This window comes from Vicia villosa, linkage group LG2 (genome assembly GCF_029867415.1).
Source record: "Vicia villosa cultivar HV-30 ecotype Madison, WI linkage group LG2, Vvil1.0, whole genome shotgun sequence".
NCBI lineage: Eukaryota > Viridiplantae > Streptophyta > Magnoliopsida > Fabales > Fabaceae > Vicia > Vicia villosa.
Window position 1 is genome coordinate 131,939,845 of NC_081181.1, and position 13,428 is coordinate 131,953,272.

Sequence of the window (13,428 nt, forward strand, 5' to 3'; positions counted from 1 at the left end):
TTTTCGATTTTAATCACCTTGTGTAGTTGATTTTCGGTTTTAATCACCTTATGTAATATGTAATATATTAATTCGTATTTTATTTAAAGTATCAAATGTGGAGTATAAAATATCACTTTTATCTGATATAATATTTACATGAAGGTGAAATAGCCAAGAAGTATAAAATATCATCATAATAGTAATTAATTTGGAAATTGAATAGAAATTGACGGGTGTAGTTACCGTGCATAGATAAAAATCTATGCACCGTGCATAGATTATTATGGACCCTTGGATCAAATTCTAGACATCAATTGTTATTACTCAATACTTAATACTCACCACTCAATACTCAATACTCAATATTTAATTCTCACCACTCAATACTCAATGCTGGATTAAAAACAAGATCCAATGGCTTATGTAGGCTTATGCATGGTGCATAAGGAAAATCCTTATGCATATTAGCTAAAGCCAAAATTGACCACATTGAATAAAAAAGTTGTATACCAAATTATAAAAATTTTATTAATAAATTATTAACGTCCATCATTATATAATATCATTAAATATTTACATAACAATAAATACATTCTTAACATTCCTGAAAATGATATATATTTTTTTAATAATAACCAATAATATTATCTATTATTTAATAGTAAACATTACAATTATTTTCTAAAGTTTTTAATGCTATTGAATTATTAGCTCATAAGTTATTATTTTTTTTAATTAAAAAAATATCTCTAACGGACTGCTATTAATTATATAATATAAATACTACTAGAATGTTTTATAATTATAGTAGGGCACAAGCCCACAATCTTCATAAGCTAGGTCCGTCCGTGCTATGGGGTGTGTGGAGATTGGATAAGGGGGTTGTAGTAAAATTTTCAATTATTTAAATTCTTACACTCGTTAAAAATTAAAGTGGATTGAAATTCTCTCATAATTTTAAATATGAGAATTTTTTAAGACATTATTATTATTGGAGTGGAATAAATCTTCGAAAATTCGAAAATATCATTCAAAGATGTATCTTTGAATGCATCATAAGTTAATTTTTAAAGTGTTTCGAAAATGCATCTCCGAAAGCACACCTGTTTACACGTTATTATTATTTAATTTGAACGTTGGATTTAAACATTCAGTAGTATTTTCGGATATGCATATCCGAAAATAGTGTTGTTATACCAGCTTGCTGCATGATCACCCCTACCACTATTTCATTCTCTTCATTTCCCCCATAACCAAAATCTACCACAAAACTTCAACAATTCTTAATCAACTTTTCGTCTCTAAATCAAGTTTCAAGTGTTTTATCATATCAAATAGAGTATTGAAAACTGCAATTTAAAGTAAACTTTTCTCATTTCAACTCTCACAATGCTCTTGTTCTATGTGGTAGTGGTCCCGTACCAGTTGCAAAGTGGACGTGCTTCTTTGAAATGGGCCATCTTATAGCAACTGCATATGACAGGGTGTGTATCGATTTGACGAGATATGGTTTTTCGGAGACATTTTTCCCACTCAAGACCCATCCGACCTTAAGACCCATCCGACCTTATCATTTGTATTGGGTATCTTAGATCACTCTATTTTGTCCACGTTTATTTGAAACCAGAGTTTCTTATTCCGGCTACATCAGTGGACTGGACAACACATTCCGCAAAAAACACAGAAACTTGGATGGATCACTTTTTGAAAAAGATGGCAGAGTCACCAAATTGACGGAGCTTGAGAGAGAACCAAATAGGGAGAAGTCGAAGAAAGAATCGATTTTATATTTAAGCAGTGACAATTTATTAGGTGCATTTTAGAATGTAATCGAACCATTTTTTGAATGCATATTGTCATGCACAATGTAAATTATATTGGATTAAATACATATATAATATATCTATTCAACATTTTACCATTGTTTACTTTTACCGTTTTAATTTTTTCATGTTTCTATTGTACTGATTATGCTAAATCAAAATTTGTTTCTGATTCTGCATAATTCGGATATGCATATCCAAAATAACCTTCATTTTGAAACTAAAAAAACAACAAGGTTTATTTCGAATATGTCTATCCGAAATCACTATTTTCGTAAGAAATGATGAATTCAGAGGTTAACATATCCTCAACATCACAACCACAAACAGAGATGAGCCAAACATATTATCACCTTGCTTTTGTCTACTTCATTAGTGAGATGTCGTCACTTTAATTTAGGTTCTCTGAGGACACTCCTCTCGCCGAGCTGATTACGATATTGAATTCTCCCAGCTACACGTTTATAATTATATGTAATGTTAAACTTCTATTCCACTATCTAAGTAATTTCGACTATCTATGTTAAATCTATGTTAAGTTCCTTTGCTTTAAGGTTTTTGTTTCTGTTTGGTAGTCAGTGTTTATTTCGATAATGTGTGCCTGAAAGCTACCATTTGCTGTCTTCGAATATGCATCTCCGAACCTATTCGATAAAAAAGCTTAAATGTGGTGAGTTTGGATATGCGTATCCGAAATAAGGGGGTATTACGAAAATTTTGCCAATGGCCCCTAAGAACCCATAAAAGTGTATCAAAAACCTCCCTTTAAATATATATGGTATATTTTCTTATTACTATATTCACATTTCGCAAAATTTAAAATATATTTTTGTGAATTCCCTTTTTTAAATTTCTAAAATATATTATTTCTGTAATATATTTAAATTTTTAATAAAAAATTGTAATATATATTAAATTAGGGTGAAAAATCACCAAAGAACAATAGAAAAATCATAAAGCACAAGAAGTTGTTGAAAGCAACAAATGAGAAAAAACATGAAACAAAAAATAAAATATATCAAATCTTACGATCAAGAAAAATAATCAACAAAAACAACTCAACTAACACTATTGATTAATAGAACACCGCAGATGCAAGACCAAGCTGCTAACAAAGACCCTGACGCTGATAACATGTTAGATCTCAAGCTGCTAGATCGTCCATCAACATATCTAATCCCAAGAAAAGAGCACCAAATAAATACCAAAACCTACCACCGAACCAAGGCAGATACTTGATTTTCTATAGGTGCAGGTAGATGATAGGGTTCTGAAGTCATTTAGAGAAGGTTCAAGAGTTCACCCCTGATTTACCCATAAACTATTTTCAAGTCAAAAAGATATTTTTCTCCTATATCTCTTTCGATGTTTTTGTGACTTTGTTAAAGATAACATCATTACAGACTTTTCAAATGGATCATACTACATCATGCCAAATTAATAGACTTTTCAAAATATTTTCATTCATTACTTGTAAAATAAATTAAAAAGTGTATATATGATTACCGTATTTTTGACACTTATCAACTTTAAATTAAAGAATATTTGTGTTCTTTTTATATTATAAAAGTAATTTTTTAAACTTAAATCCTATCAAACAAGTTAATGGAAGAGAGAAAAAAACACATTTTTCACACTTTATCTTATACTAGACAATACATCAAAATAAAACTTAAATTTTTTTAACTTAATATTATATAGTCACACAAGCTATTAAACTATTTTAAAAATATATTTTAATATATTTATGTGAAAATCTAAGTAAGGAAAATGTTGTTGTTGTTTTTTTTTTGTTATACTCGAAAATGTTGTTGTGTATGTTAGATGTGTTAATTTTACTAATAGTTATTACCTAAATTTAGATGATTATTATAACATGAGGTTAATGTAACAAAAAAAACAACAACATGAGGTTAAGATTTTGATGTAACCATATTTATTTTGTTGACATATATAACTTTTCTTTAGTACAAACCAATCATTTAGCCATAGTTTTTAAAAACAACTTTAACCAACTTTAAAATAACTTTGATCTATATAATCTCATTCTAATAGTACTTCTTCAATATAAATCAACATTCATTTTGATTTCTCATATCTCTTGTTTTTTCTTCTATAATTCGAAAATTTCAAGAATAATTATTCCACATCATGATATCTCAAAGTACCAATTATGCCCAATGGCATTTTATTTTGACCATTGCGATGATTATCTTTTTCATTCAAAAAATTAGTTGTGCCAAACAATCTGAATTAATGGGTTTAAATATGAATATGATTGATCGTTGTTGGAGGTCAAATCCTGAATGGAGGGGGCAAAGACAACAAATAGCAATTTGCTCTATAGGTTATGTTGGAAAGATGACAAACAATATTGGTAAAGACCTCATACAATATGAAGTTACTGACCCAAATGATGATCCTATAAACCCCAAACTAGGTACATTGAGATACGGAGCCTCTGTAATTCAAGGTAAAGTATGGATCACATTTAAAAAAGACATGAACATTAGACTCGTCAAACCCCTTCTCATTAGCAGTTTCACTACCATCGATGGTCGCGGTGTCAATGTCCACATTGCTAATAATGCATGTTTGATGATATTCAAGGTAATAACCAAATACTTAAATATCACTAGAAAAAATATTTACAATTTGGAACTATAAGTAGTGATAGATAAAATTCTCTTTAATTCTTTCATCATAAAAGTTGTGTTTCCCCTTTTAAATTTCCCTTGCCAATTTTGGATTTTCAGTATGAGTTTGTTTCTTGCATTAATAACAATTTGTTGTTATTTTTAGGCCACCAACATAATCATTCATAGCATTCGAATTCATCACTGCAAAGCTCAAGCCTCGGGGATGGTGATGGGACCTAATGGAAAGGTAATTAATTTAGGTCCAGTAGATGGAGACGCAATAAGATTGGTCACTGCTTCAAGAATTTGGATTGACCATAATACACTTTATGATTGTGAAGATGGTCTTCTTGATGTCACCCGAGGTTCTAGTAACGTAACTATATCCAATAATTGGTTTAGAGAACAAGATAAGGTTATGCTTCTTGGTCATGATGATGGATATGTGAGAGACAAAAACATGAAAGTCACTGTTGTGTACAATCACTTTGGACCTAATTGCAACCAAAGAATGCCTAGGTAATTGAGTATTAGATTTTGATGTTCTTTTAAAAGAAATTTGATCCTGAATTTAAAATATTTAAATGGTAAAAATGATGTAGGATTCGCCATGGATATGCACATGTAGCCAACAATCTTTACTTAGGATGGATGCAATATGCCATTGGTGGAAGTATGGGGCCTAGTCTAAAAAGTGAGTCTAATCTCTTCATAGCACCAAAAGTTGGAAGCAAAGAGGTATACAATTAACTTTTGAAAATCAAATTCAACTCATTAATGACTAATAAAAATACATTTTCTCAATTAATAATAGATCACATGATTGAGATAATGTAGTTGTGCATAAAATAAAATGATTTTTTATTAGATGTATTTCTAACTATAAAATGTATGTAGGTAACATGGAGACAAAATGATCAAACAAATAAGGACAAATGGGAATTTCATTCCGTAAGGGATGCTTTTGAAAACGGAGCCTCTTTTGTAGTAACCAATGGTGGACGTGTGCAAAAGCCAAATTATAGACAAGAAGAAGATTTTAAAGTTGTTGATGTTAAATCTGTTAGATCATTGACAAGATCATCAGGCGCACTTAAATGCACTAAAACATCTTTGTGTTGAAAAGTAAAACATGCATACGAGGAATATTAAAACACAACGTGCATAACTAGCATGTAATTTAAACATAACAATAGAGAATATTTCCTTCTTAATTAGTGTATGAAAACTCCATTGTGTCACAAATTTTTATTCTTGAGTTTTGTAATTTCAATACATGAGTATGTAGATCATTCATATTAGTATCAATATAACTAGCGTGATACCCGTGTGTCCGCACGGGTACCCGTTGTGGTCGTGTTATTTTGTTCAATATATATATTATTCTAGAGGTAAATGTCATAAAACCATATGGGTAAAATATAGAAATTTCTTTTTAATAGGTTGGGGCAAAGTTTGGGATATTTTCATGAATAAAAATTATTTTCCCGTTAATATTCAATATTTTGATTAGTATCTTCATATTCCCGCTAATATTCATTATTTTGATCAGTAACTTCGTATTCCCGTTAATATTCCAAACTTGTTCCCGTTGATATTCAATATTTTTATCAGTAACTTCATGTTCCCGTTAATATTCTTTATTTTGATCAGTAACTCCGTTTTTCCGTTAATATTCATTATTTTGATCAATAACTTTGTGTTCCCGTTAATATTCAAAAATTGGATCAGTAACTTAATGTTTCCAATTAAGAATACACAATGTCGATTGTCCAATGCAATAAACTTAGTCACATTTACTTTCAACGTATTTCAAATTTGTTCCCGTTAATATTCAATATTTTTATCAACAACGCATGTTCCCGTTAATATTCATTATTTTGATCAGTAACTCCGTGTTCCCATTAATATTGAAAAAATTTATCAGTAATTTAATGTTTCTGTTGATATTAAAAAAAATTATCAGTAACTTCGTGTTCTATTTTGTCAATAACCCCGTATTTCCGTTAATATTTATTATTTTGATTAGTAACTTCGTGTTCCAGTTAATGTTCAAAATTTGTTCCCGTTAATATTCAAAATTTTGATCAGTAACTTAATGTTTCTGATAATATTCAAAATTTTGATCAGTAACTTCGTGCTCCCGTTAATATTCAATATTTTAATCAATAACTCCGTGCTCCAGTTAATATTCAATATTTTGAATATTAACGGGATACATGTTCATTCGCACTGGGACCAGTGTGGTACGCTCATTTGTTTTAATATTAAATATTTTGATCAATAAATATTATTTTTCCGTTAATATTTAATATTTCGATCAGTAACTTCATGTTTTCATCAATATTTTTGTTTTGGAATTATTTATAAAACTATTTAAATCAATTGTAAACTTATTCTCGTTATTATTCAACATTTAATTAAATGTGTTAATATCAGTACCATATGCGCGTACCATATAATTACTCGTGTGTATATTTAATAGTCAATAGACCTAATATATTTATTTTATTTGATAATCTCTAAAAAATTTCATTAATATATATATATATATATATATATATATATATATATATATATATATAACTTTCAGATTTTATATTTTAAATAATTTAGTAGTATTATTAAGAAATCTTATTAAAGTGAAAATAGAAAATAGTAGTTAGTTTAATTATGCATTTTTTATCCAAAAAAATAAAATTCATACAATATATAAAAGCAATGATATGCCTAAAACACTTTATTAAAATATGTATCTAATAATATTAATCCTTTTGTTAAATGAGAGGTTAGACATCTTCTAACCCTATGAAATTTGGTTTCAAAATTAGGTTGATAAATTCATTATTTTGGAAAGTTTCTATTAAATAATTTTGAAGGAAATCGAAATAAATTATTTTTATTAATTTTTAATGATAATTTGATTCACTCAATTTTTGGTGATACAAATTGGAGTACTAAATATATTGGTAAAGTATTTATTTTATACCAATTAAGATATTGGTAAGTAATTGATATGATTTTAATGTATTGATTCTATATCAATTAAATTATCCCCAACGTAATAATTTTAACATATGGGTCGTTAAAAAGGCTTTTATATCTTACAAAATTAGATAATTTTAGGTAAATCATAGAAAAATACAATATTTTCTCAAATTATTTTTAATAGGTAAATGATACAATATTGTAAAAACAGTATAATTTTGTAAGATATAAAAGTACAATATTTTCTCAAATCTAATAATTTAAAAATACATGTGGTAAGTATTATATTTTCTTATAATATAATACATTATCTTTCGTAATCTTAAATTTTTAATGCATTTCACCCATCTTATTTTATCCCTCATTCTATTAGTATTTACATAGAAATAAAAACAAAATTATATAAACAAAAGAGTTTATTATTTTTTAAAGAAATATATATTTTTCCGTCAATATAGGTTAAACATTTGAAAATATAATGTTACGTGTCAATGTGAAAATGTTATCCAGTATTTTTATAAGTAACGTTATGTTGTCCTTAATATTCAATGATTAGTGATAATAAAATAATTAATAATATTTCATATTATTATATAATTTTAATATTATTTAATTCATAAATTATTTATGTATTTATTATAGATCACAATATTATACTTTATAATCATATCAAAAACTAAACAAAACAAAACAATTATATACTTTATACTCGTCACTAAACAACACTAATAAAAAAATTAACCTTCTTTTTAAGAGAAATTAAAAAATAATAAGATAAGTTGTGTATGAGTTGAGTAGTATTGTCGAAAAATAACTATTTACTAAAAATAACTATTTACTATAATTGTTTAAAATTAATTGAGTAATTTAATATTTTTTAAAATTGAAGATAATATTAATTCAATTTGTATATTTAAAAGATTACAAATATATTCAATTCTATAATTTAATGTTATTAATTGATAAATTTTTCCTTAAAAAATTATTTAATATGATTGATTAGAATTAATTATGTAAAACAACAATTGATTAAAATTAATATGATTGACTTTTTCTTCCCTCAAAATGAAATATTTATTAAAAAATATGAGGTATAACTTGATGACTTTTAAACTTGATTTTCATTGCAAAAAAATTAAGTGGGAGTAAAAAGTGGGTGTTATGTCTAAAAAAGGGCAAGGAAAATTAAATAAATAAGTATTTATGACTCTTAACATAACATATTTATATAGTTTAAATAATATAATATAAATAAATATTAAAAAATATAAATTAAAAATTAGAGTAATATTTATGATAATTAATTTAAATGATCGTAAGTAATTTTTTTATAAATAATATGGTAATTTTTTATTTTATAACTAATATGGTTATTTAAAAAAAATAGAGTATATATAGATAAGCATTATATAGAAGTTGAAAGGTTAGCTGAATAACAAAACACGCGCCTATAATTTTTTTTTTTTATTTAAATAATATCTGGATCACTATTTTTATAAAAACATTTGTTTCCCGTTTATAAAAATAACATTGTCTATATTTATTTTTTATATAAAATAATTTTTTATATAATGTTTAATAATTTATTTTTAATTGAATGTAACATTTAATAATTTTAAAATAGAAAAATGAAATATATCGTAGATATTAGAAAATATTAAAAATAACACATTTATTATCATTTAAAAATAAAAAAATAAAAAAGGAAACAAATCAAATGCATATTATATTATTGTTTCGTCGTTGTTTATCAAAATATAACACATAATAGCAAGTTATTTGCAATCTTATCTCCATCCACTCATAAAATCATGTTGTGTCTCCCTAAATATTTTTGAAAAATCAAATTTACAAATATTTATCCATTTTAGAGTTTAATGTAGCAATAATAATAATTTTACAAATTTAATTCTCAACTCAACAATTGAAACAAAAAATTATACTTTATGTCTATCTTATTTATAATTTAAGTTACTTGAATAATAACATAAAAGCAATACCTTTTTTTTCCGTTTATTTTTCTTATTTTCACTTTTTTATTTTTGATTTGGATTTTGTGGAGAATATTTTTTATTTTATTTATTTAAAGTACAATATAATTTATTTAGGTTAAAAAATTTATAAATAAATATTTTGAAATTAACTAAATATATAGTTTATTAATGATCAAATCGTGATTATGCTCTCTTTTTTATCTGTAACATATATAGAAATAATAAAACAAATCAAAATTCATTAGATATAATGGATTAAATTTTATCTATTCTTTGTTTTACTCTTATTCTTTTTTTCTTCTTTAAATTCTATTAAAAAGTATATCAACAACAGCTACGACTCAAAATCACTGCAATTCCAGAAGATTGGGAAGAATCGATCAACACACCGCAATTCCAGAAGAACGGGAAGAACCGATCAACAATAGAGTGAGTTGAAAAGACGGACTTATAATTCCAAAAGAACCGGAAGATTGGAACTGGAAGAACCGTTCAACAGTAAAGTTGGAAAGATGGGACTTATAATTACAGAATAACCGGAAGAACCGTTGAACAGTAAAGTTGAAAGTTGGAAAGATGGGACTTTTAATTACAGAATAAACCGTTCAAAAGTAAAGTTGAAAAGACCAGATTTATAAAAGTGGAATCATTTCTAAGGTAGAAAACCAACGGAACCGTTCAACAATAAGATCAAAACAACATAAAAAAAATGAAAATGAAAACTCATTAAAACCAAAATAGTAACAAACAAAACACGCCAATGAATTGAACCACATAAAATCACTGTATAATTTATCTATTCTCTTTTCATCCTATTACAAAAATTAATTGCACTCTGATTACAAAAATTGTACTTACGTACTCTACCATTGTACTTACAAAAATGACAGAAATCAAATAAAAATAATTATTTGAAAACACTGATGGCAGTTTTTCCCTTTGTTTAGATGAGTTTTGATGAAAACCCTAACAAAATACATAAATGTAGAAAATTAAACCAAGACGTTAGTTGGTTTGTTCGGATGATGCTTGATCTCATTCCACCATCGTATCTAAACAACATAAGACCACATAATTAGGGATGGCAAACAGACCCAAATCCATGGGGTCAACCCGCACCCGAACCCGAGTCAACGGGTGAAAACCCGAATTGACTAGGTTTGGGTTTGAGTTTGGGTGCCACCCGATATTTCGGGTGCGGGTTTGGGTAGTGTGAAACCCGCGCCCGAAACCCGAAATCACACCCGAATATATATATATATATATATATATATATATATATATATATTATATAATATATATATAATATATATATATAATATATATATATATATATATATATATATATATATATATATATATATATATATATATATTTTTTAATATATATATATATTATATATATTTATATATATATATTATATAATATATTTTTTAATATATATATATATTATATATTTATATATATATATTATATAATATTATATATATATATATATTATATAATATATTATATATATATATATATATATTATATAATATATTTTTTAATATATATATATATATATATATATATATATATATATATATATATATATATATATATTATATATATTTATATATATATTATATAATATATTTTATATATATATATATATAATATATTATATATATATATATATATATATATATATATATATATATATATAATATTATTTTGTTGTGTGGAAATCTGTAAGAAAATTGTAGGAAAAATATATTTTATGTATTTTGTTGCGGGTTTGGGTGAAAAAACCCGAACCCAACGGGTGTGGGCGTGGGTGTTATTTTGTCACCCGAATAGCTTTTGGGTTTGGGTTCGGGTTCGGGTGGTAATTTCGGGTGCGGGTTTGGGTAGTATAAAACCCGCACCCGTGGGCACCCGTTGCCATCCCTACACATAATAGAATATAAGAAAAAAACTCATCAAAATCAAAACAATAACAAACAAACATACCTGATGAGTTTTGTTGAAAACCCTAGCAAAGTGCATAAATGTAGAAAATCAAACTAAGATGTCAGTTGGTTTGTTCTGATGTCGTTTGATCTCATTCTAAACAACATAAGACCAAAATAATAGAATATAAGAAAAAAAACTCATCAAAATCAAAACAATAACAGATTACAAAAATTGCACTTTCATCTGATTATAAAAATTATACCTAATTTTTTAAACAGGCCACAGGTTTGGCCATGTTTGAGTATTTTGTAAGAAAGAAAATGATATAGAGAAACACGTATGAAGGGTTATAAATATTAGAGTCGTATGAAGGGTTAAAAATATTAGAGTTATTATGAATTGGATGGTTGAAAGATTAATGGGTACATAAATAGTTAACTTTTCATTTGTGTAACCGTTGCATGTGTAATTGCTGGAAAGTGGAAGGTTGAGGGAAGTAAATATCAATAATTGGTGGAAGGTGGAGGGAGAGAAGTTGAGAAATCGGCAGCGATGTGGAGGCTCCAGAAACAAAGTTGAAGGATAAAATTCTCTTCTCACATGAAGCCACTTGGCAGAACCACATAGAAAGTTCAAAAAGATAGAACTTTCTTATATTTTAAAGCTTATATGTTTAATGTTTCAAATCAAATATTTTTAGTTAAGCTTTCAGTTTAATTGTTAAATACCATATTAATTACATTCAAATTTAATGCGACTCTTGCTCAAAGCCGCATAAACTCTCCCACCTCATATGTCACTATTTCTCTTTGATTGTTACATGATTATCTCTTTTCATCTCTCTATTGTTGTTCACGTTAAGAATTTAATTTTACAATATTATAACTGTTGTGAATTCAATGCCCAAGAACAAAGTATAATACAAGGGAAGAATAAAGGACAAGGAAGAAGAAGAATACAAGAATTGGTTATAACTACTATTCTTTTACTTTCTCTTAGAAAACAAGTTTACAAGTTTACAAGAATAACAAATAACCTCTCTCACCCTAAATTAGGATTTGCTGTGTTGCAATGATGAGAGACTAGTATGCTATTTATAATAAAACCTAACATACTAACTAATGGGCTTTTTCCACCAGGCCCATTACACAAGCCAACTTAATAAACAAGCTAACTTAACAAATTAGAGTTTAAACACTAAACCTAATTTAACATGCTAACAACCCTAGCATCTTTGACATGAGCATGTGAACAACCTTCGACTTCATGCTTAATCCTGTCGAACCAAGAAGCTACCCTTCGACCATACTAGATTTCGATCCAATATCTCACAAATCTCCACCTTGGACCCAACTCTCGACGTCAAGGGAACAAGCTTTCTTCATGCAGCTTTATCAACTGCATATAGTGGAAAAACTTGCAACTTGGCAACGTCTTTGTGATCATATCAGCAACATTGTCCTCAGTCGAAACCTTCAGCACTTGGACTTCTACATGCTCGATTACTCCTCTGACGAAATGCAGCCTCACGTCAATGTGCTTAGTTCGCTCATGATAAGCTGAGTTCTTCGACAGATGTATTGCACTTTGACTATCACATTTAACAGTGATACCTTTACCTTAAAGTTTCAGCTCCTTAGCAAAACCTTCAAGCCACAATGCTTCTTTCACAGCTTCAGTTAGGGAAATATACTCCGCTTTAGTGGTTGATAGAGCAACAACCTTCTGAAGTGTTGCTTTCCAACTAACTGCTGTGCCAAACATGGTGAAAACATATCCAGAAATAGACTTTCTAGAATCCATACAACCTGCATTATCAAAGTCGACATATCCTTCGATTACTGCTTTACTATCTTCACCCAAGGTTCCACTATAAATTAGAACCCTATTCAGAGACCCATTTATGTACCTTAAAATCCACTTCAATGCTTGCCAGTGAGCCTTTCCGGGATTCGCCATGTACCTGCTTACAAGACTTACTGCATATGCTATGTCGGGTCTAGTAGAGACCATAGCATACATAAAAGAACCAACTTTATTATCATATGGGATGCTGTTCATAT

At 27.4% G+C, this 13,428-nt stretch overlaps 1 protein-coding gene across 1 annotated transcript; it reads left to right on the forward strand.

The window, feature by feature from the left end:
• Positions 1-3,956: 3,956 nt before the first annotated feature.
• On the forward strand, positions 3,957-5,566 carry LOC131646821 (probable pectate lyase 4). Its single transcript, XM_058916776.1, has 4 exons — positions 3,957-4,415; positions 4,608-4,963; positions 5,047-5,182; positions 5,342-5,566. Exons 1-4 carry the CDS (start codon positions 3,957-3,959, stop codon positions 5,564-5,566), a joined length of 1,176 nt encoding a protein of 391 aa, XP_058772759.1.
• The last annotated feature ends 7,862 nt before the right edge of the window (positions 5,567-13,428 follow it).